Raw genomic sequence first — 23,126 nt, 5'->3', positions numbered from 1 at the left:
ATAAACACCCATAATCAATCCCATGACCCCGACCCCGGTTTGCTATGCTGTTGTCGTCACTTTCCCATGATCATACAGTCTTCAACCGCAGAAACGATAGTACCGTCGGAAAACCCGCATGCCATTTCGTTTCACCAATCGTAAAAAATAATGCCCCAGCTTGGTTGCCCTAGCCCATGCCCGTTTCAGAAACTCCTACGCAATGCCATGCCCGTGAAACACAAAGGAAATTAGGAAAGGTGGTAGTCGGAAGTGTGATGCGCAGCATCGGAGAAGAGCGCAGCTCGGGGAAGGGGAGAGGAGTGGTGTGTTGAGTGGGATCGACCTCGCCCTCAGCAGCGTGTGTGGTTGGATGTGGGTGCAGGTCTCCAGCCCATTGATGTGTCGAAATCGCGGTGCTGTCGCAGCGTGCGTATCGAGCGAAGAGGTGTAGTTCATCACCGGTATGCTGCAGGATCATAAACGCCGCTGCCGTATCCAGAGTCCGGTAGCACGCCGGCGCCTTGTGTGCTGGATCCGGTACTCGATGCAGCTGTGCTGTGCAGGGAGCATGCGTAGCCAACGAGGACGGTCTTCTCTTGGACGGAATGACCCCGTTGGCCGTACGCAGAACATGGATCGATGGCGTGCTTGTAGTATTGGCACCGGCAGACCGAGTACCGTTCAACCACTTGGTAACACATTCTAGAATCGGTTGCGGGTGTCGAGAGAAGCAGGAAGAATTCTCGGAGGATTGTCTGGAGTGGGGTGGAGTGTAGATATTGAGTACGGGAGCGCAAAAAGAAACAAATAGATTAGACGGCAATGAACACAAGGGGCGATGCTTGAGAACGAGGAAGGAATAGAGTATGGAAGCGAGCGGGTAGAATATATACTTGGGGTCGAGAGACGACGTCTTTAAGAATCGAGAAAAGGACAGCACGCCGTAGCTGCATCATGCAGGTCGTCAGGCAACGAGAACGAACCCATATGTAGGAACAGGTGGTGCACAGTAAGCGCAGGTGCTGCTAAGATATCCTAGCACAGCCATCATTTCTTAGTTCCCTTGGGGCATGGTGGCAGGTGGGTGGATTGCGCAGGTGTGGTCCCCCTCGGGCTGCGCAGGCGTGGTTCATTTTTTGGAGGCTCTTTCAGCTCACCATGCACCATGTCGCCTAGCGGCCGGCCCCATCGAGCTGTAGCGTCGTCCTGGCCCGCTTCCGCAGCTCCCAAAGGAACCGGCCGCGATGCTGGACCAGGCCAGCAGCGCCGGTGAGTGGTCGACGGAGGAGATTCGGTCGGGGAACGACAACGGGACGGTCAGCGGCCGCGCAAGGCGTCTCTGCCCATTGTAACCACAGAGAGCGCGCCATTGCGAGTGACAGATGGTCGCATCTGACATTGCTTCTGGAATAGAAAAAGAAGCCGGGGGCACGACGACGTTGAAGCGATTGCCGAGGGGCGCAGTGCTCGCTGACACCTGCACTGGGCACGCTTGGCCGGGTTGATCCGGGATTGTGCCCTCGATTGTTGGGTTTCAGACACAAAAGCAGGACCCTGTATCCCATCCTGGTGTTTCCAACGATGAGACGCGGTGTTGTGCAGCCTCAGCCGAACGCAATGGGTCTGATATTGACGGAACGGCCCTAGAATGTGATCGTCACGTGAGCAATTCACCGTCGCTAGTCCTGGGGGAAGGAAGGCGTCTGGCTGCCGCTTCGCCTAAATCTCTAATTCGAGCATTCCGCCTAATTATAGCACGAAACTGTGAATCCAGTCACAGAGCCGGCCGGCATGCCGCAAAGTGCCGCGCCAAGTTGTGCCGAGTCGACCTCTGAATAGTTGCTGTCATTGCCCGGAAAGAGCAGTAAGTGATTAGGAGATCTCGCCCATTGTGGATTATGATATCGCGTCGATCGCTGCATGTGCGCACTTCGAGGGCGGAAATCCGACCTGTGGCATCATTGCTGCAGGATCTAAACAGCCACAGCGATCCTGGCATGGATCTCATAGGGCTAGAGGGGTCGTCATCTGGGCAATGCTCCAGACAGGCCCACCATCACAAAAAATGGCAGTCCATCATGACACCGTTTGAGGTGGCCTAGAGGCTTTTCGGGACGGTCAAAATCGCAGCATTCGGAGATTTGAAGATATATCGAACCGCCTCAAACAGCGTCAAAGATATGTTTTTGGGACGAAGTCCACCTCATGAATAGGGTCTGGTTCAAGATTCCGCACCGATCTGGTGGACTACCACTTTTTGTGAAGGTGGGCAAAGGGGCCTGCCAGGGGAACAGAACTCGGCCGCTGCGTCTTGGCCACTCGTCTCCACATTCTTGTGGCAAATAATAATGGTGGTACAGACGCTTCTCTCGGAACATAGCCGGCCCAAAGAAAGCCTGTAAGCTGACACCGACACTCTGTATCATGCAGCCCTATGCGCGCACCCGTTCTTAGTCCACGTGGGGACGGTCCGCATGTCTCACCCTTCTACTGGGACGGTGGCTCTAATGCCATGTCCCCGCTCCATGGAGAAGGATGCGTGGCAAATACTGTGGTATGCGGATCGAAACCCGCGGCACGGTACTCTCAAAATGAAGGTCGGTCTGCGGCCGATGCTGATTCTAGCGGTCTGCAGTGAGCGATTTGGCCCCCAGTTGAGGCGCAATTCGGCATCTAGAACTGACATCTCCAGGGCTTAGATTGGGGGAACCGCGGTTAGGTGTGCAGTCGTAAGAGATACCGCAATATTGATTATGGTCTCGCTTTCCCAACCTTTAGATGTCGGACAGTCTGACGATTGGACAATAGAGCTAAGATGAGTTAAGGGCTTGCAGTAAAGACGTCACTAATCTCACCTATCAACCAAATCGCCTAAAGGCTAGGAATATTGCATAAGACATATAGGGTGGAAGATGGCGTACCTCTCACCTCACCGATAACCTGCGGCTGCCCCGGAAGCCGAATAGAACAGTGTAACGTAGGTGATGATGGTGAGCTAGTGCCTGTTGTGTAGACTACGGTCAGATGCTCGCAGAAGCGCAGCTCGCGGGGGTCCGGTCTTCCGCCTTAACTCCAGTAGATGTCCTCAGCCATGGTGTAATGCAATGGCGTTCTGCAAGGTCAGTCGTCTGAAGAAGTTGGTCAGAAGCTCCGAGCGTTGCGGTGAGGGTGCTCAAGATTCACATCCGGCAATGCTTCCAGCATATGAGAACTTTCACATCCGGCAATGCTTCCAGCATATGAGAACTACCGTTGTTCAGGACATGCAGATCTATAAAATTGCATCAGTATAGTAATCGCATCGGTCTTTTTTGAGCTCTTCATAAGCCTAGAGGAGATCGCACCTATAGATAGGCTGGTGTTGATACTGCGCATCGCTCACGGCAAGGTCCAAAGAACAACAGAAGCGAAGCTGACAGCATGGCGCCCATGTAAAAGCCTGTGGAACGGTGAAGGCAGGCGGATTTTCGAGCCAGATTGAGCTAGACAAGACAAGGGGCCGCTTATTGATCATGTCATCAATACCAAAGCGAGGAGATCGCGATCCAGATGATTGGCTTATACATTCTCCCGGTCGAGCTTATGACGCTGTGCAATGCCGGCATGGCATAGTCTGCTCGAACATACCCTTTTTGACTCAATCGGTAACTTTTACATGCAAACGAGGAGCATAATATGGTTTCCATATCCTAGAGTCGTTCGCGCAACAAGACGGTCCACACTGGGTTGATTTGAACTGCGAAGAGACATATGGTTGTACTGGAAAAAGTATGTATTGTGAAGAAGAACGTCCAGAAAAGACTATCAACTACTGACTGGAATCAGAATAAAAGGAGCCTCCACCTGGGCATTGGGTATCCGAACACCTAGTCAAAAGCCCACCCTTGCCCAAAACTCCTAATGAAGAAAAGGTCGTCGCCGACCATGGAAAAGAAAGGTCTATGACTGAAGGAAATGCAGTTGCTTTCCAACGAAAGGTCCTGAATCGAGTTGACGATTATAGGAAGGAGACAGTGTAGAGGACAATGGCACCCATAACCCAATAGCCACCAAATTCCAGCACGGCAGATCGTGGGCCGGCGGAGTCAGTCCCACCAGGCGCAGTAGTGCCGTTGGGCAGCGTGCCGTTGATGACGATGGTCATGTTGCCATTGTCATTCGTGACCCTAACGAGCGACTGATTCAGCGCCGCAGGGCTTCCGTTTCCGATGATATCCTTCATGTATGATGGGTTGGTGTTGTCGTCGCAGCCACAGACGCTGAACTCCTGGCATAGGCATTTGACGGGGAGCGTCATGTTCATGCCGTTCGGGTAGGTCGTATTATGGATCGTCTCGTTCAGGAACGTGTACGGGTGCGTGTAGGGGTATGCATACACGCCGTAGAGCCAGATGCCTGGGAACAGGAGCAGCGCTGCAGCCGGAAGGAGGAGGAGGGGCGTTAGGCCAAGCGGGGATTTGGCTCCGGCATTATATGGAGTCGCAGCTCCTCCTCCATAGTATCCACCACCGCCATACCGTCGTGGTGGGCCAGTTCCGGAGACGGTCTTTCCGCCTAGGTTTGAGTTCTTCGATGCGCCGGGTGCCTTGCTTCCACCACCTATGAAATGCTTGTTAGCTGAGTGTCGCCAAAATTACATGGCCAGAAAAACAACTCTCATCAAGGCTCTCTGGAAAGAACCCAGAAATGCTCCCAGAAAAGCTCTCAGAAGGACTCTTAGTAAAACTTGGCAGCCTACCACCTCCACTACTCTTTCCACCTCCTCCCCCGCCACCTTTGCCGCCTCCTCCCTTGCGCTTCTCTAGCGCATTACGTGGTGATAAAATCGCGTGTGCGAGCGTGTTCTCGGATGTCTCGGGATCGCGACGTGCGAGCGCGTTCGCGTCGGGTATCGAGACGCCGTTGACGGTAGCTATGCCGATGAATGCGTATGCGACGAACTGTGAGAACTTCATGGTGAAGATGGCTGTTCGAGTGTGTGATACGGGGGCGAGGTATAGTGATATGCTAATGAGAGATGTGTCTCGGGTGCGATTGTCTCTGCGTAAGGGCGTGTTTGGAGCAGTGTTTGAAAGTATGGAAACAGTCCTGGAAGCTGCCGATTTCAATGTCGTACCAGTGAGCACGTCAAGCAGTAATGACCCGCCAGGCCGCGTAGTGGGGGACAGCGCACAGAATATATGGAAGGGTCATCGCAGGAAATGGGGCAATGCCTCCCCCTTGGCAACCATCATCCAGCCTGGTTTCCAGCCGTGCCTCTATCCAATGAGGGCGCAACACACTTAAGCCAAGAGGAGTCTAAGCCGGGCCGAGAAGGTTGCAAAAGCTGGGGATCTCGGGCTGAGCCACACTGTGGCTCTAGGTACCCGCAACCGACCTCACGTTACCCAAAACACCTGCAAGTGTCTGCCTCGCCGAAGGTTGCCTGATTCTTTGTTCAGTAAAACAACAAAAAGGAGACCTTAGAGAAGTCTTTGAAGCGACGGCGCTCCGCCACAAGATCATCACGAGCTACCTCATCTCCACATATTCACCGTCTATTCCTACGGCAGTCAAGCTAGGGGATCCAATCGCGAAATCTCCGTTACTCATCACATGACTAGCTTCGATGACGGCAGCTTGTTCCAACGACAGTTCGTGACACCTGCCAATCGCCAGATAAAATCCTGGGTGGCAAGCTACACACCATGGCTGTGCCTTGGAAAGTAATATCAAATGACAAATGATCACGATAGGTTAATATCATTGCCGGAACTCCGCGTACATTTCATTTCTATGAGGATCCGAGTTGATGTTCAAGTTCAGATGGCGTAACGAAAGGCCGTCTTACACGATATTGCAGCTGAGCCCCTTATCATGTCTTCCCACGATAGTGCGCTTTTGGCGTTATCATACCGAGCTCAACACATTTGAGATTCAGCTCCACACAAATCTACGTTATCTCTACATGCTTCGACTGTTCTATAAGCATCGCATCATGAAACATCCGGTCACTTTTAGTTCGAATAACAGAAACAGAGCAGCATTGTCTCGATCGAGGGCTACCCCTTTTCAAACATATTTACGACATCAATTAAACCACTTGTTAGCAAGCAAGGAAAATAATAGAACAGCGTGACCGGATCGCATTGTGGTCCCTACCTTCGAGTTTTAGAGCTCGCCGCGGCCATGTCACGCATACAACAGTGGTAAGAGCCTTGAAACCTCTTTAATATAATATTGAAATCTACCGTTAAGAAAGGAGATTGCACAAAGTAAAGGCATCGGGCGGTATGCTTGAAGCGACTCGGCGTCAAAGCTTTCTAATTGCGTATCACTATAAACTTATATCACGCAAATCAACGCATGGAGTAACATTCTAAGCGCCGGGTATGATAAGGTAAAGGTAGAGAAGTTTCTTTATTGAATTAGCCACGTTCACGTGGAACGTACTGGTCTAGTAGTTCAGTTTTGGAAAAGAAAGCAAGCCAGGGCATTTGCCGAATGAATGTCGACTGGAGAGAACCAGATGGCTAAATGTAGCAAATAACACCATCGAATTCTGCGTCAAGATCTGGCCTAGGTTGCGGTTCAAGAAGTTGACGACACATGAGACAAGTTACAGACCAACCTAGTCTATCAATCCACCCCTTTAAGCACTCTGCACCAAAATTGTGTTTGCAAAGTATTGTCCGGACCGGTCGGTGACTATTGTCGTAATCTTCTTGACAAACGCTGCAGGTAGGATCTGCAGGATCACACGCCCGGGCTACAACGTCGAGGCTAAACGTTCCCGTATGACGCAAGTACTCGACGCTCGCCGACTCAGGCGAGAGACTTAGGAACGACCGAATAGCAAAGTCAGTGGGAGCCGCGTTCTGGATGCCAGCATCTCGAGCATATGTTATTCGTAGCCCAGGATGGAGGCCGGCGGGATCTGTGCCTTCCAAGCGGAGGAAACACTTCATTGCATGATGGGTGACCGTCTCGTCCATTTCCGAAAGGTGGCTACGTATAAGGTCAGAGTAGCCGTTGTACATCATGTCGCTTGAGTCCACATCAACGTAGGTATCAGGGACGCCCAAATTGTGTCGAATCACTCGCACGCGTTCTCGGACGGACTCAAACCAAGGCTCCAATTCTGCAGCGGATGGAAAGAAGTCGCGCACTCCCTGGTATCTGCTCACCACTCTGGCGCGATAGGTGCCTGCATCACGTCTTTCTGTGACGCGCTGGAACTCGTCGCTCATCAAGCGATCTGGGAATTTTTGAAAGGCACGCAATAGCTGCCCACGGAGCACCCACGGCTCAGGGATGTGAGCAAGACGTGGGTTGGATCGTTGCGCATCGAGCCTCAGATATGGCTCAAGGATGTCCAGATTCAGATCTAGAACAGGGAGCGCGTTTGCGGGGGGCTTGAAAGTATCCACGATTTGTAGTTCTGGGTCATAGACCCAAATTCTTGAGGAATATCAGTCCATGATCGGGTTTGTGCTGAGTCCTGGTTGTGTGGAAAGAAAAAGTAAGAGTGATGTCTCAGAAGGCTGCGAAGGCGCTTTAAGTATTCGACCTATACAATGTTGATGATACTCTTAGCATTCCCTTGACAAGATGCACTATGTATGCACGCAACATTGTAAACTCGGCAGCATATATGAAAACACTAGCTAGGCTACTTGCGAGTAATTTCACAAAGTTAGGGTAATTGAATGGAAAGCACGTAGACAGGGGGCACTGGGAGGATGGCATTCTTATCTGATTGCTCTATCTTCAAGGGTTTCTGGGAGAATATCTCCGTAGAGAGACACCATCTAGCTGAAGTACTTACATCCAACATCAAACCCAGTCATCTGATTACTGCGTGACATTGTGAAGGTGGCCATCAGATTTAGCGCTTATCCGAGCAACGGTGTCCTGCATTTCGGGTAGGAAACGACGTCCCGGCTCTGATGCAACGGGGCTGCTACCCAACCCTCCAAGCAGTCGCGGCTAAATATATGTTCACACCCCTTCGTTTTAACAGCAGTATGATTTTCGTCAAATTCATCGCGGCAAATGTCGCAATCCGAGCCCGCAGGAACCTCGCAAGGCTCCGCGGCGGCTTCGAGAGTGGTGTTGACGTTCCTACGACCGATGGTGACCTTGAACGCGTAGCTAGCTTGTGAGGGCAAGCTTCTAGCCGTCTCGATACCGAGCGAGACTGCGCGCCAATTCTGTAGACCTGCTTCATGGGGAGACCATAACTGTGGCTGGAGATTGTGTCTGCCGGAGGATCTCCGTTGTCCTCTCGTTCCAGTCGACGGAGGTAGCTCAACCCGTGGGCGTTGATGATAGCCTGGATCTCTTGCATGAACTCGAGTTCCCGATTAATATCGGCCGAGTGGTTAGGGTCATGGATGACTGCCTTGATTCGGCTTTGGACTGATTGGGTGAAGGCCTCTAGTTCGATTGCAGAGGGGAAACAGTCTTGAAGGCCAGGATATCGGCGGAGCAATTCGGCTCGGTAGAATTCCGTAGTTTTTGATCTAGGCGTAAATTCAGTCCGTACTAATGCGACGTTGTACAGCTGGAGAGCGCGTAGCAGTTGTCCTCGAAGAACCCATGGGTCCAAAGTCGGATTGTTGTCGAGACTGTCTTGGTGTACCTCAAGAGATAGGCATGCTTCGATTACGTTCAGATTTAGGTCTGAAGCTATGACTAGAGGAAAGGAGTCGCACGAGAGTTGGGGGGTATCTGGGTCCATGACTGTGGTGTGTCCTGAAAGTTGCTTGATGGAAGGAAGAAGAGTCGCTGTTGCGAAAGCGCTTTAAGTACTTGCTAGAAGTAATACTGGCAGCGAATCTTGGTACGGTGAAAGATATTTATTTTTGATTAAGCCATTCAATGTCCATAGCTAGAAATGTGTATTGTGAATGTCAACGTGTCCATTTTCGTGGAGAATATGAGGCTTTCACCGGTTACCCTAATTATTCTTGGCCCATGGCGAGAGAGAAGATGCCGATCTCGTAACCAAGAGAGCAGTCGATGCCCAGGATGCGGCATTAGTTTCCCTGGAGGCTCCTTTCATAAGGCAGGTACTCTTTTTAGACTTGTGTCCACTCGACTGGCACTGGTTGAGGTCCCTTGGGATATTATTGAAAACTGCAAAGCAATCGTTTTGGTAGACTTCAAAGTTCTCCAGGTCACTCCAGGCGGTGTTGGACTGCCACAGTGTGTTCAAAGGAGCCGCCTGAGATAGACGCACACATAGAGAGCTCTTGATGAATTGATATTGGATGAACTTGAAATATAGCAGGGATTGAAGGAGTTAGAGACTGATAATCTCCTCTCGTTCCCATTCCTATCAAAATAGGTGAAGATCAGTAGATACTAACTCAAGTAGATAGTATCGCTTGAATTCGTGACTTCCTAAGGGATTTAGGATCGCATGCTTACCGGAAATCGAATAACGAGCTTCGACAAGTAGGGCGCGGCGCGTGGCTATAGAATTCTCGAAAACCCTCTTCGAATTCTAGTTGGAGCATGTAGCATCGAACACTAACGATACATTACAACTCCTCCTTCGCGTTTCCCTCACTCAGCTTCGCCTTTAGCACTTGCTGATACTCCGACTGCCTGGCCCTCCGCTCCTTACTTCGTTCATACTGCTCGGTAGATTCCTTGAGCTCTTTCTCCCAGTCTACCTCTGGGAGAGCCGGGTCCACCCAGCTGAATGGGATGGTTTCCGTCATAAGCGACCTAAAAATGGGCTTCCACTTTTTGTTGCCTACAAGCTTGGAGCTTGCAACATGGCGACCGGCCCCAATGTCCCCATTCGGGAAAACTTCATTCCAGGCATTGGAGGCACCAGTGTTGGATCCGCTTACTGGGACCCAGGCTATGGGAGTTGGTGGGTGAAGCTTTAGGTAGGACACTTTTGAATCGCGGTTCTCGCGCCATTTTTTATAGACTCTCGTAGCTTCGGCATCCTGCTCAGGAGTTAGGGTGAGCCTGTAAGTTGCATGGTCCTGCACCTGGCTCGATGCTCCTCCCTCGCCATCGGAGATTTGGCGCCCACGCAGTTTCGGCGGAATGAATGTCGTGTCGCTGGCATCCTCCCTAAAGGTGGTAGTACACATTAGCAGGTGCTTACGAGGAACGTAGAGTAAGACAGATACTAGATCCTCTGTTGTCACACTTCTTTCAAGACCACTTCAACCGCATTCAGGACACTGATTGAATAACGACACAAACGCGACGCAAGTCGCTGTTCAAACAAGACTTAAGACGGTCTTGAACCACAAGTTGAGTGGTCTTTCAGGAACCCTGGCATCAGAGGATCTGGTATGTGTACTAGGAACTTACCATCGACCAGGCTTATCGGGCAATATGGCGAGACCATCCCAATATTTGTGAAGAGCATCGACTCGCTTACTGATATCGAAAGGCTCGTCGGGAATTGGTTTGCGATTGCAAGCGTACATGATGGGGTTACGGATTTCCGTCTCTTCATAAACTCTCCATGATAGATCGGTGCGCGTTTCCAGACTGCGCAACAAGTCCGAGAACAGTTGGTAGTCGTCTTCAGGCAGTGTGGTTGGTGTCAGGTCTTGCAGTACGTGCCCGATATAGATGACTAGAAATCAGTCTCAATTACTAGGTCATTCGATGTTATAAAACTCATCACTCACGCTCTCGGAGAACCCCGTCCTGGCTGGGAAGCAGATCCCGCCACGGATTGATACGACTCAGATCCTCCATCGTCGCCTCGGGCGCGTAGTCGGCCGTTTCCTTAGCGACCTCAAGAGCAATATCATAGCCGCCCTGGAGCATCAACAGAAATACATGGCCAGCCATGGCCCTCCTCAGCCACGTAAAAATCCTGCTGTTGGTAAGAGGCGCGAGAAGACTTGGCCGCTGTCCATCATTGTCCGCTTCCACTCCTGCGAGCTGGCTTCGCATCTCTTCGTACTCTCGTTCAGCAACCTCGTACTCCTCCAGCGTGAACTTCTCAAGTATTGTATAAACCAGCCAGAGGGTCGGATCCATGAGCCACCAGAGCAGCAGGTAGTATTGAGTGTTTACCATGAAGTAGGAGCTCAAGATCTGCGCTAAGACTCCGTCTTGCAAAGGCACATTCATTGACTCCATCATGAAGCGGTCCCATTTTCTCGCCGTGTACTTGGCGATGTAGGGCTCGATAGTCCAGAGAACTTGGCACAAGATCAGTAACAACAGCCGCAGGTCGGCCAGTGTCGTGTAGAGAAAGTGATTTCTCACTAGGCCGACGACCCCGTCATCTTCCAGCGACTTGCGGATTGTGCGAAAGAATCGGAAAAAGAGCGATCGCCGAGGAGCTTCCGCAAGTGCGGCGGGCTCCGAGGCAGGTGGCGTTGTTTTGACGGGTTCGTCGACAGTACTCATGGTTGTTGAGTTGGTGGAAAAATAGTTGGTCTACCACTGTAATTTAAGGGTACATACGTCACGTGATTAGATCTTTTTCATGCTGTCTAGAAACCTTTAGAGAGATGTTTGAAAGTCAATGGCACATTAATCATAGGTCCACAGACTCACGAGGAGGGCTTTATATATTGGTTAGTGGAAGTAGTTTCGGTACGGTGGGTTTCTCGCCATGCAGGGGGGAGGTTACAAAGGTACGAGACCCTGCTGTCGATGTCCTGATGTTCAGGGGGTGATGGAGGCGACGCCGCACTACTACTTCACCGCTTCCCATTCTAACCTCCACTCGGCACTAAAGGCCGTTGGTGCCTTGCCTTATCTCCACGCTTATTCTACCGCTAGATTTCGAGTCCACTGTCAGATAAGTTCTCCCTACTTTCCAGGGTCCTTCCGTTCCGATTTTCTTCCACGATCTTTTTGCCTACCTTGCACAAAGGAATGCAATTCACTCGACATAGCATAATACTCGGCATGGCTTTCTGCAACGATTTTGGTATCTCTTCATCTGCTTTATCGTCCAGTAGTAGTAGTAATTGCAGAAGGTAGTCTTTCTTGGTCTGTTCTATCATCGCTACGGGTCTGCGCCAACCCATGGTTAATATCAACATCTCTTTTTCCTCAGCATTCATGCCGCAACCGGCCCATCCTCTCATGGACCCCTCAGGCCTTTCGGCAAACCATCTCTCTGACTTGGATCCATTGGCCTTAGCATGGCGGCCAACGCTCCTCGACTCACCAGTCTCAGCCCCAGCATCCCCCGCGGACTCCGCCGTCTCTATTACCACGACACCAACCCCAGCCGCTCCCCTCTACACCATTCGTCAGACTCCCAATGCAGGTCGCGCTGTCTTCGCTACCCGCCGCATCGCAGCCAACACGCTTCTCTGCACAGCGAGTGACCTTAGCATAACCGTCCTTCTCCGTGATTATCGAAAAGAAGTCTGCGCCCACTGCTTCTTCTACGACCGCGGGACAACCCTGCCGCTTCGCGACCCTTCGACAAATCTTGTCTTCTGCTCACACCTGTGCCAGGAAACATGGCTTGCTCAAGCAGGCGACCTTGGCGTACAGGCGTGGACTGCTGCAGAGAGATTGAGTAAAGGAAAGAGCGGGGAGCAGAGGGACGAAGACTACGATATGGTGGACCCGGGCCTCCCGCGTCCTACCACCCAAGAGATAGCGGTGGCTTGGGAGACTGCCTCGAGTGTGGCAGCGCAGATCCGACTCGCGCGGGCAGGGATGTCAACGAAGAGCACCCGCAAAGCGCTCGCTGCGGTGCTGCGAGAGGCGGTCGTGCCAGACGTGCTGGCGTTCTGCGTATCCTCGATACTGGTAGCATACCAGTCACCAGAGCGCTGGCGGAGGATACTAGACCTGGTGCCGGATGAGAGGCCCTACCACTCCTTCGTCGACCTGGTTGCGTTCACGCGCTCATACCTACAGCTCCTCGCCGTCTTACCCACCGAGCTACTCCCCCACGCCACTCCGGAAACGTTGATCACGGCGTCCTCCCGTGACTCGCACAACTCTTTCGGTATTCGAAGCCTGGAAGATGAAGGCAGTGAGTTCTTCGGGTACGGGTGCTGGCCGAGTGCGAGCTTCTTTAATCACTCGTGTGGACCGAATGTGAGGAAGGAGAGGATAGGGAGGGAATGGAGGTTTGTGGTGGATAGGGGAGTGGAGGAGGGAGAGGAGCTGTGTATTAGTTATTTGAGCGGGGAGGAGAGGACTATGGGGGTGGTGGGCAGGGGGGGGAGGTTGCGAGGGACGTGGGGCTTTGTGTGTGCGTGTTGGAGGTGTATCGAGGGGGAGTAAAGGCTGGAGTGCTATTTCAACGCTGATGATGCAGTTGGAGTAGAGGAATAGTTGGGGGCATAGGCCCCCAAAGGTTGGATGAGGCAGTGGAGAGTTGGACAAATCTGGAAGTCCATTTCTAAAGAATCAACCAATTGCATCAAGCTTGGTCTGAGAGTAAGCGTTCTGTTTTGAATCTCCCCAGACAACCATGCGCCTCGTGATCTGTGAGCCTTAAAATAGCATGCCTCCGCATCTGAACCACGAAATGCTTGCGTTGCTTTTCGGCACACTGCATCATCCTCTTCCACAGAGTTGCATCATAGCCACATCAACAACGGTTCGGTGCCATCACTGCTTTGTCCCCAGACGACGATCACGATCGACGCCGTGTTAGCGACTGGGCGTGGTGTTTCAGACGGCGGCGTCCCGCCCGTCAACCCAACTCTCGGTCTCCTGTGGCCCTGTGGCCCTGTGGCCCCGCGCTCTACCCTATGACGTGCTAGCGAAGACCCTGCGTCAACAAAGGCAGACTAATTCACGGTGACGTCTGTTCCCTGGCGAAGAGCGGAAAATGGTGCCTCCGCTGGACAGGCCGACGACATGCCATACGAAGCAGCACACCAAATGCCTCGTCCCAGCTGCATCGTGAGGCCTCCATCCGGGCCCTACCCATGCCGGCCGACGTCGCCTGCAGGCTGCTTAACAACCTCTGGCCCGCCAACCCGCTGCCAACTTTCAGCACGCTTGTCGTGGCCTGCAGGACGAGAGGGCTCGGCCCTCTGCTAGCTTTCCAATCAGCTGAAGGCCGTCAAGGCCTCACGACGCGTCCAGAAAGGTCCGCCCTGACTGCAGCCTCCGGGTTACCCGTGCCGCGGTGACAAAGTGCCGCCATCGCCGCGTCTTGCGGTTCTGCTGTGACTCTCGTCCTCCACTTCCTCGTAAAGTCTGAGACACCTCACCTCTCACGACATACCAAAACACACCAAGAGTCGGCACTAGCCCTGCGAGCCCAGTTACTGACTAGACGACGCCATATCGACCGTACCCGCCTCCGCTACATTCCTGTCGTTCCACTCCCTGGCGCCGGGTGCATAATCGTCGCTCCAAAACACTCCCTTGGCGGACAGGTAGGGGTCGGATCAGCGCGGCACGCAGTGAGAGAGAACGCTGGCTGTGTCATCGGGAGTACTGCTGCTCTGATTTCTGCATACGGCTGCGCAGATACGGCGCCAAGGCCGCATATTCCTTGCTTAGCAGGACTGCGTGGTTGCGCAGGCCCAGGGCTCGCCATGGCCGTGATCGAGGTGAGTGCCCTGATCGTGGAATCCTTCTCGTCTGCATCTGCTCTGCGGCGTGGCGGGGTGGTTGAGGGAGAAAAGCCGGCCAAAACTGGTGCGCTCGGACCGGGCATTGCATCATAGCCTACCCACCATCTCGATTGCACGACGCTCGTTCTGCGCATCCACTGTCCACTACCACCCCAGAGCCGCGCCTTGCTCCTGCCCCCATTTCGTCACCAGCCTCCTTCTCCCATACACGTGCACGTCATTCGTCATTCCCTGCCCAAACTGACATCGGTGGCCAACCCGCCTCCGATTCCCAACACCACAGCTCTCGGCGTTACGCTCTTTGTAATCGTCACCTCCGCATAGTCAGTCGCTCACCATGGCTGCTATCCAGAACTTCAAGAACTTCCTGCGCCACGGCAAGCAGGCCCGCGCCGGCAACGCTCCGCACGGAGAGGCCACTACCAACGTGTCCAACGTCCACGCCCAGCAGCAGCGGTACGACAACCATGGCCACGCCCAAACGCACTACGCCCACAGCGATCCCAATGTCGTAAATCACAAGCCTTTGCAGGGCAACCCCGCCCAGGGAGACTACTCTGCTGCCGCCCTGGACAACCGGAACGTCGCCGCACGAGCTGGTGATGCCGCAGCACGAGCCGTTGGCGACCAACAAAAGGCAGCACAGCACAAGAACGCCGGCACCACGGACCGAAAGTCAGAGTATGATGCGTCCGTCCTCGAGCGGATTGTGGCAGAAGAGCGTGAGAGCAAAGGCAAGTTGCCCAAGTATCCCGGCCTCGAGCGATGGCAGCTAGTCGAGAAGATGGGGGATGGAGCCTTCAGCAACGTCTACCGTGCACGAGATACGACCGGACAGTACCCCGAAGTCGCCATCAAAGTTGTGAGGAAGTTTGAAATGAACTCCAGCCAGGTATGTCTTACACGCAATCCTCTCCATTCTTCATATCTTTATGTTGTTACCCGTATTCCTCTTCCCCTAAACTGTGGCTTTCTATCGGGACCCCGCCAACAACCCTCGTGTAGGGCGATAACCATCTCCATCCGGATTTCAAGAAGGCGCCCAAAACTGTGGAGGTGCGGCACACTCCAAAACGAGTTCTAAACACCAAGGACTTGGTTTTGGAACCTCTCCTTACACCCTGTCAGCCAGATTACTGACGTAATGCGCATACAGAGAGCCAACATCCTCAAAGAGGTCCAGATCATGCGCCAGCTCGACCATCCAAACATCGTGAAGCTTATTGACTTCTCCGAATCTCGCCAATACTATTACATCGTCCTCGAGCTGTGCCCTGGAGGCGAGCTTTTCCACCAGATTGTTCGTTTGACCTACTTCAGCGAAAACCTATCTCGACACGTTATCTACCAGGTAGCAAAGGCATTAGAGTACTTGCATGAAGAGGCCGGCGTTGTACATCGGTAAGCATTTTGGTGGTTTTCAGCATTGGTCATCACGATTACTGACGTCATGTAGTGACATTAAACCGGAGAATTTGTTGTTTTACCCAACGCCATTCGTCCCAGCGCGGAATCCGCAACCCAAGGGCCCCGATGATGAAGACAAGGCTGACGAGGGTGAATTCATCAAAGGAGTAGGTGCTGGCGGTATCGGAGTCATCAAGATTGCCGATTTTGGTCTGTCAAAGGTGATATGGGATAGCCAGACCATGACGCCATGCGGTACGGTCGGTTACACTGCACCTGAGATTGTCAAGGACGAACGGTACTCCAAGAGCGTGGATATGTGGGCAATGGGATGTGTGCTCTACACACTCCTATGTGGCTTCCCACCATTCTACGACGAGAGCATCCAGACTCTTACCGAAAAGGTTGCAAGGGGCCAATACACCTTCCTCTCACCGTGGTGGGATGAGATTTCCAAGCCCGCTCAAGATCTTGTCTCGCATCTTCTCACTGTCGACCCGGAGAAACGGTACGACATCAAGCAGTTCCTCAACCACCCCTGGATCCGGGAGGTCGAGGAACTCACCTACGCGGCTGCCGACGCCCCACCGCTTGCTACCCCTCTATACACACGCCAAAACCAGTTCGAGATGGGCCAAGATAGCAAACCTCTCCAGCCCAACTTTGGCTACCTTGAGTCACCCGGAGCAGGCAAGCGCCAAGACTTCCGTTCTCCCGGCGCTCTCAACCTCCGTGAGGTCTTCGATGTTGGTTATGCCGTGCATCGCCAAGAGGAAGAAGGAAAACGCCGCAAGAACTTCAAGCAGGGCTACCGAGGCGCAAACGCCATGGGCAACTCGCTCAACGCTCTTGATGAGCAGGAAGACGACGAGGCTGACGACTATTCCGAATCCGCGCCCTACAATCCCTCAACCCAGAACCCCCCTGCCAAGCTACCAAAGAGCCAGGCTGCAGACGTATCCGCAGTCGAGCAGAAGATGCGCAACACGAGTCTCAGTGCCGCAGCACAAGCACGGGCGCCGGCTAAAGCGGCACTGCAGGAGCGAGGATACGGGCAGCACAGCCCTGCCGTTGCGGCGGCAGCGAAGAGGCAGGTCAGGCAGAAGGGCGCGTTTGAGCTCAGTCTCGACAACGCGACTCTACTTGGCAGGAGGAAGAAGCCAGAGCCAAGTGGGTTGAGGGAAGGTCTGACGATTGGAGGGACCTGAGAAGTGACCGCTGCGTCGTTTCAATAATACTTTCTCTACTACCACTTTGGACTTGGGGATGAAGAATGATGCCGACGAACACAAGCAACTACACTCCACAATCCAGACGTTTACACTCCATGATCCATCTACTCTTAACCAGCAAGATGAAGGCCATCAGTCTCATCATGGGCAAGAGTCCCTCATTTATCTGGTCGATATGGACAGCTTTGGTTGCATGAAGGGATCCTGGATTCTGTCCTTCCCCTTTCCAAATTGGCCTTGGCTCTGTACACCCGGCGCCGGAATCACGTGCCATCTTCCTTGGTCTTCCACAGTCAGCTTTTCTTTACCAACACGTCTCTTTTCTATCTTCCCTTCTCCTTTGGTCATGGGTGGCTCGTCTTGGCTTCGATTCGGCTGCATCAGCATCTTTTCCTTTTCTTTGTTCCGTCTGTCCTTCCATCGTATGGAGCTGGGTGCTAGGGTGACTTTTCGTTTTTCGTCATGGGTCTCTCAACATAGGAAGCTAGGACGAGTGACGGGGGAATTAGGGGGCGGATGGGTTATGTATGAGATACGTAGCTAGAAAGATTAGATTGGGCCGCGCTTCTCATCCATCAATCTCAGCTCAGAGCAGGAAAGCGGTTGGCCTGTGTGGGGAAAAAGACATTGAAAACAAAAGGAGTGGGCCATGTGATTGCGATATGAATGCTATCACATCGTTTTATCACCACCTGTTATCAGTCGTTCTACATGTCGCATAAAAGTCGACCCCCCCTACTATTCCCGTCTACTAGCTAGTTCTACTCAACCTATCGCCCGTAGGCCCATCATTTGTGCGAAGACAGGTGCTGAAACGTTAGAATGAGGTAGACTCTGTACCACCCGCGGAGAACAACAAGTTGCATGCCTTTTTCTCTCCAACACCTCTCGCTCTAATCAAGCAAGAGAACGCAACGCACGGTCGACAATGTAATCAAAGCGATGAAAGTAATTTGTACGCAGTCTACGAATCCCAACCCCATCTCCCCCCTCCCTCGCCCGACCGCAAAGTCAGTCGCCACCCATCCCCATTCCTTTCTTTCTCATCCGAACCCCCTATAACCGAAAACTATTGAAGGCCCCCATCTCGAACAATACCGCCCCCCTTTACGGGTTTAGAGCACAACACATCCCGCACACCCCCCCTCCCCTTCCCCATCCCCATCCCCATCCCCCTCCACAGCCCCAAAACTCACATACCCATCGCCGCCCCCGACGCTGCAGCCGCCCAGACTCCCCACGCTCCCCTGGATCTCAAACGCCCCGCCACCGCTGCTGCTGCTGTGCAGGCCCCTCCGCTTCCGCCGCCGCCGCCGCCGCCCAGCCTTCGCGCGGACGGCGCCCAGCTGTGGCGAGGCCGGGGTGGTAGTAGTAGTAGAGGCAAGTGGGTACGGGGTTGAGAAAGTGCCGTAGCAGCCGTCGCTGCCGCCGAAGCCGAAGCCGAGTCCCGCACAGGTCTCTGATGTTGGGTGAAAGAGGCTGGCAGACGGCGTGTGCGCGTACGCGTAGCCGAGCAGCACGCTGTCGGTCGCTATACCCAGCCTGTGCGCGCTGGGTCTCGGCGGCCCAGCGAGGGACGACGAGCGCGAGCTCTCGGTGCCGAAACCGTGTCTGCCGTGCGCGTTGCGGGGCGTGCGGCCGCGTTCGTCGTTTTCTTCGCGCAGTGCGGCGGCGGCGTCGTCTCGCCTCAGCCTAGAAAAGAGCCCAACGGGGTCAGTGAATTTGTGTCTTCAAACTCCCCCCAAAAGAACCCGTCCCCGTCACCCATAATCTAACCCGTCAGTTTCTCGTAAATGCAAATATTTCAAATAGGTATATATCCCCCCCTCCCCTAGACTTCCACCTTATTACGTTTCCGTGTCGTGAGTTCTCTCTCTCTACCGCCCGCCGAAATTCCAAAAGGTTTTTGCCCACCCACCGCACCTCCCCTCCCCAACTCCCGCGCGCGTGCAGCAGGGCCTTATTTTCTACGTTGAAGTAGGCAATAGGGACTCACGACTCGGCATCCACAAATTCCTCGCTCCCGCCCGTCTCGCTGTCCGTGCGCACAAGCGTGTGCTCAATCCCGCGCGTCTGCTTCTGCTTCTGCTGAGGCGCGGGGCTCTGAGTGGGCACGAGCGGCTCCTGCAAGCCGGGGTGCTGCTGCTGCGCAACGTGGTCGGCATGGTTTGGCTGCTGCTGCTGCTGCGCCGACGCGGCCGTCGCCGGAGTGGCTGAGTCGCCGCCGAAATCAATAAGGTCTTCAGGGATGGACTGTTGCGGATGAGAAGGAGGGTGTTGGTGGGCAGAATGGGAGACGGATTCGCGGCTAGACTTGCGGCTTGGGATCGAGAACCTACGGTTTGGGGCTTCTTGACCGGGCAGGATGGCGGCAATATGGAGGATTTGTTTGGTTTGTTCTTCAGGGGTTTTGCCGTCGCTGTGAAACTTATTAGCTTTGAGGTGGTTAGGGGGTGAAAGGCAATTGTAGCAACTCACATCTTCGCGTTAATGATGAAGTCCAGGTCTTCTTCGCCCTCCTCGCTCCCTCCATGTCCACCCTTCACTTGTCGGAATAGCCGCGGGTGCCAGTCCACACCGTCGTCTAGCCGCTTCGCCGCCTCCTCGCGCTGCATATCCTCGATTCTTGACTTTTCGTCCGTAGCCGTGTCCTGGTCTCGTGCTTTGATCGCGGCTGTGACCTTTTGCCATAGCCGTTGGGACTCGCGCTCATCTTGCTCCGAGATTGGACGGGCTTTGGGCGGTGTTTCACGCGCGTGGGTCGCATCGAAGAGGAGTTGTTTCTTTCCAGTCTGTAGAAACAATGAGCATGTCGGCTTATAACACATGAGGGTGTTTGAGGGTTATGGTGAACTTACAGTGAGGTCTTTAATGTACATCTCCTCAGTCCACAGCCCGCTCAGCTCGTAGAGATTGGTATCTGTTTTCGTGTCTTTGATGAAGCCTCCGATGGCATTGTATGTGCCGCCGAAATACCCCTTCGTCTTGAACTCAATATCGGCGGAAAGTCCGGACTCTGGACACCGCACGAAGCTGTGATCGCCGAGTTCGTATTTCATTTTACCGAACAGTATGCCCCGCGCGTACATGTTCGGTTGCGTAATGAAGCTGGGGAGCTTAGTCTCTGTCTTATAAGATGAATGCTGCCGTTCATGGGTTGAACCTACTATCGTTCTCCTCGGTTTAAAAACCGCATGACTGCTATTCCCTCCATCATTGATGCCGCCGAGTTCCCTAGAAATTTGCTCCTGGGCTTCAGCGTCCCGTCAATGCGGATGTGGTGTTCTGGTGCCATATAAAAGTAAGATGACTTGGGCGGGTGATGTGACGTCTGCTCTGAGATGTAAAGTCCGCGCGTGTGATCCGGGTAGTCCCAGTAGCATGTGAAGGTTTCGCCGAGGATGGGGTTGAGAGGCTTTTTGACGCCACTATAATCCGTTAAGATCCGTTCTTTGCCCTCTTTTACCGACCCCAGTACTAGGACGTAGAGATACGTACGGAGGTTTGATGTGCCAACCACTGAGGTAGAATTTCACCACCGACACGAATCGCTCCACCGGGTCGTCAATCGCCGGCATCGGTAGCAGGGTCTCGGGATGGGCCATGAAACTGTGTTGTTGGATAAGCATGGAATCTCACGGTGGAGGGCTCGGAATATGGGGGGAAACGGCAGACGCACTTCGTTATGCGCTCCAGCATCGATCGCGGCTCCAGGATGAAGGTAGGTAGTGTAACGCGACTTAGGTCTGCGCCAGGGCGGAGTTGGGATATGATATGCGTGAGCACTGTGCGAATTCCGCGTCAGTCTGGAGCATTCTTTGGGGGAACATCATAGGGATGTGTAGGCGGTGGATAGTAGACGTACTATTTCCTTGATCCGCGTCCACGACTGTCTCATCTTCGTTGGTGACATTGTCCTCGCCGCGGGTAGAGTCGATGGACGAGCGGTTGCCTATAGCGGGAGAAAGGATGGTGTTAGCATGTTTATTCTGATTTTGGGCGAGCTCATGGAGTCTAGGAGGCGGATATACATACTGGTGGTCAGCGAGTGCCGCCTGTGTGCGTGGCCGAGAACCATGATAGGCGGATGTACGTGGGGAAGAGGGTTGGTGGCAGGATAGACTTGATGGTGTTGTAGTAGATGTCGTGGGCGTAGTAGAGCGGCAGACGTCGATACGTAAAGGTATGTAGGTGTCTCAGGCGGCAGTCGTCGCTGCGCAGTAGTGAGTTGAGGTGCGTGGCCGGGCAAAAATCTCTCCCGTCTCTCCGCCCTGAGAGAGCGATGACGATAGCGGGCACGGCGGGGATGTGAAGGGACCCGTGCCCACGCCTGGAATAAGCCCACCCACGGCAGGGGAACGGGCGTCGGGCCAAATCATCCTGCATGATAGACATCTTGGCGGCTGCACTTTAATATGCACTACGTGTTTGTTGTTGAATTTAGTAATACATATCTACATGGGCCTTCGACAAAACAAGAGCATGGCTGCGTGCTGTGAACATTCGCCTAGCCGCGACAACTTTGGACGCTTTCGGACGTATTGCCGAGCATTATAGCCGAAGACAAGCATTGCATAGCGGGAGTGCCGGAAATGAATGCTGGGAAGCTTGATTCTTGATGTCTACATTGACAGCTATCCAAAAGGACGCGTCATGAGCTTCATGTGTACTCCTTCATCTTCTTGATTTCCTCGCTATCCATGCTTATCACGTCCACATCAGCACTTGCGAATTCCTTGTAAACGTCGTGAAGAGACGTGGGGTCTACGGGCCTCGTAGCATCTCCGACCACGTATGTTTTGAAGCCTTCTTTGGCCGAGTCTAGCGCAGTGAACTTGACGCAGTAGTCTGTCGCCAATCCTACAACATAGACATCGGAGACCTTTGCGTCTTTCAGAATATCTGCGAGCTTGCTGCGCGAGACAGTCGGGTTGATAAACGGGTCTGCAAATGCCGAGTACATCTCCACCCTGTTATCCTGTCCCTTCTCGACGATGTGATCCACCTTGCTGCGATTCAGCTCCGGGATGAGCTCTGAGCCAGGTGTAGACTGCACGCAGTGATCTGGCCATAGCCGCGTTGTCTGTGTCTCTTCTGGGTTTAGAGGGTTCTTGATCGTGAATGTGGATTCGAAGGGCTTGTTGTTAGGCGGAGGGTGGTTCGAAGCGAACGAAATGTGGTCTTGAGGGTGGAAGTCTTTCGTTGCTACTTTGACGGCGAAAGGGAGGTTGAGGAGATGGTTTATGGATGATACTATGTCTCGACCTCCTTGAACCGCGAGGCTTCCATTCTAACGCGTCATTGTCAGCGAATTCTGAGGTCGGTGGAAGAACTGCTTACAGGTGGGCAGAAGTCCTCTTGAAGGTCAACTATCACCAGAGCTGGTTTGAAGGACATGATCGATAACGGGCTCCTTGTCTCCTTCAGGTTGAATGCACTCACTGGGTTATAGGTGGGCTGAATATCTGGGCTTTCTACGACTACATTTGTTTCATGGGCGTGGTGGAGCTGTCATAGATGGATGGTGGATACTTGGGTAGGGTGAATGAGAGTGGGGCAGCCTGAAATAAGCTAAACCATTTCTAGCGTTTTGCCCAAGTGTTCTTCCAACCTCATCCCTCAGGGCTTCCTTGAACAAAAGGGTGGTCGTCGACGAACCTGCGATTCTTTTCTTCATCATCTAGGTCGTATACACACTCAATTCAAGCTTGTTCACTCTTTCTTAACACCGCTTGAGGTCCTCAGGTACATTATCAAAAACATGAAATGACAATTATGACAAAGTTTATAGCCCTCCGGGCCATCTCAAACGGTGTTAGACTGCCACTTTATGTTCAACCAAGCCTACTCCTTCATGCTCTAGTGAGACTGTATCTGGGTCTGAAGTCAATCTTGGAGTCATGGAATGGTCACCGGAGGTAAATTGAGAAATGAGGAGCTACCCCGCAAAATAATACATCAA

The 23,126-nt window shown here is 53.1% G+C and overlaps 11 protein-coding genes across 11 annotated transcripts; 3 read left to right on the top strand and 8 right to left on the bottom strand.

The window, feature by feature from the left end:
• Positions 1-437: 437 nt before the first annotated feature.
• Positions 438-683, bottom strand: BDZ99DRAFT_382399 (uncharacterized protein; the record flags this gene model as incomplete). Its single annotated transcript, XM_033715275.1, has 1 exon — positions 438-683. The coding sequence occupies one exon, from the start codon at positions 681-683 to the stop codon at positions 438-440; it is 246 nt and encodes an 81-aa protein (XP_033579899.1).
• Positions 684-3,815: 3,132 nt separating this feature from the next.
• Positions 3,816-4,740, bottom strand: BDZ99DRAFT_460263 (uncharacterized protein). Its single transcript, XM_033719350.1, has one exon. It carries the CDS (start codon positions 4,277-4,279, stop codon positions 3,980-3,982), a length of 300 nt encoding a protein of 99 aa, XP_033579898.1. The 5' UTR covers positions 4,280-4,740; the 3' UTR covers positions 3,816-3,979.
• BDZ99DRAFT_244954 (uncharacterized protein) lies at positions 4,477-5,387 on the top strand. Its single transcript, XM_033713629.1, has one exon. The coding sequence runs from the start codon at positions 4,669-4,671 to the stop codon at positions 5,266-5,268; it is 600 nt and encodes a 199-aa protein (XP_033579897.1). The 5' UTR covers positions 4,477-4,668; the 3' UTR covers positions 5,269-5,387.
• Positions 5,388-6,297: 910 nt separating this feature from the next.
• BDZ99DRAFT_555985 (uncharacterized protein) lies at positions 6,298-7,829 on the bottom strand (the record flags this gene model as incomplete). Its single annotated transcript, XM_033727173.1, has 2 exons — positions 6,298-7,348; positions 7,790-7,829. The coding sequence occupies 2 exons, from the start codon at positions 7,827-7,829 to the stop codon at positions 6,495-6,497; spliced, it is 894 nt and encodes a 297-aa protein (XP_033579896.1). The 3' UTR covers positions 6,298-6,494.
• BDZ99DRAFT_460262 (uncharacterized protein) lies at positions 7,697-8,729 on the bottom strand. The gene has a single exon (XM_033719349.1). It carries the CDS (start codon positions 8,702-8,704, stop codon positions 7,925-7,927), a length of 780 nt encoding a protein of 259 aa, XP_033579895.1. The 5' UTR covers positions 8,705-8,729; the 3' UTR covers positions 7,697-7,924.
• Positions 8,730-9,509: 780 nt separating this feature from the next.
• On the bottom strand, positions 9,510-10,773 carry BDZ99DRAFT_381631 (uncharacterized protein; the record flags this gene model as incomplete). Its single annotated transcript, XM_033715243.1, has 3 exons — positions 9,510-10,059; positions 10,306-10,576; positions 10,632-10,773. The coding sequence occupies 3 exons, from the start codon at positions 10,771-10,773 to the stop codon at positions 9,510-9,512; spliced, it is 963 nt and encodes a 320-aa protein (XP_033579894.1).
• A 799-nt stretch (positions 10,774-11,572) lies between these two features.
• BDZ99DRAFT_507105 (SET domain-containing protein) lies at positions 11,573-13,215 on the top strand (the record flags this gene model as incomplete). Its single annotated transcript, XM_033724220.1, has 2 exons — positions 11,573-11,594; positions 12,110-13,215. 2 exons carry the CDS (start codon positions 11,573-11,575, stop codon positions 13,213-13,215), a joined length of 1,128 nt encoding a protein of 375 aa, XP_033579893.1.
• A 948-nt stretch (positions 13,216-14,163) lies between these two features.
• BDZ99DRAFT_244880 (uncharacterized protein) lies at positions 14,164-14,528 on the bottom strand. The gene has a single exon (XM_033713628.1). It carries the CDS (start codon positions 14,486-14,488, stop codon positions 14,252-14,254), a length of 237 nt encoding a protein of 78 aa, XP_033579892.1. The 5' UTR covers positions 14,489-14,528; the 3' UTR covers positions 14,164-14,251.
• Positions 14,529-14,862: 334 nt separating this feature from the next.
• BDZ99DRAFT_382597 (Ca2+/calmodulin-dependent protein kinase) lies at positions 14,863-17,140 on the top strand (the record flags this gene model as incomplete). The annotated part of the gene is made up of 4 exons (XM_033715284.1): positions 14,863-15,417; positions 15,531-15,581; positions 15,682-15,926; positions 15,982-17,140. The coding sequence occupies 4 exons, from the start codon at positions 14,863-14,865 to the stop codon at positions 17,138-17,140; spliced, it is 2,010 nt and encodes a 669-aa protein (XP_033579891.1).
• A 1,868-nt stretch (positions 17,141-19,008) lies between these two features.
• BDZ99DRAFT_244700 (oxysterol-binding protein) lies at positions 19,009-21,438 on the bottom strand. The gene is made up of 8 exons (XM_033713626.1): positions 21,200-21,438; positions 21,030-21,116; positions 20,844-20,949; positions 20,663-20,773; positions 20,332-20,592; positions 20,023-20,272; positions 19,643-19,956; positions 19,009-19,583 (listed from the first exon to the last, which is right to left on the bottom strand). Exons 1-8 carry the CDS (start codon positions 21,240-21,242, stop codon positions 19,157-19,159), a joined length of 1,599 nt encoding a protein of 532 aa, XP_033579890.1. The 5' UTR covers positions 21,243-21,438; the 3' UTR covers positions 19,009-19,156.
• A 120-nt stretch (positions 21,439-21,558) lies between these two features.
• On the bottom strand, positions 21,559-22,688 carry BDZ99DRAFT_460260 (Isochorismatase hydrolase). Its single transcript, XM_033719348.1, has 2 exons — positions 22,505-22,688; positions 21,559-22,454 (listed from the first exon to the last, which is right to left on the bottom strand). Exons 1-2 carry the CDS (start codon positions 22,559-22,561, stop codon positions 21,825-21,827), a joined length of 687 nt encoding a protein of 228 aa, XP_033579889.1. The 5' UTR covers positions 22,562-22,688; the 3' UTR covers positions 21,559-21,824.
• Between the last annotated feature and the right edge of the window lie 438 nt (positions 22,689-23,126).

This window comes from Mytilinidion resinicola, assembly GCF_010093595.1.
Source record: "Mytilinidion resinicola strain CBS 304.34 unplaced genomic scaffold BDZ99scaffold_5, whole genome shotgun sequence".
Classification (NCBI taxonomy): domain Eukaryota; kingdom Fungi; phylum Ascomycota; class Dothideomycetes; order Mytilinidiales; family Mytilinidiaceae; genus Mytilinidion; species Mytilinidion resinicola.
The sequence above is the reverse complement of the archived record's forward strand: the minus strand, read 5'-3'. Positions and strand labels throughout refer to the sequence as shown.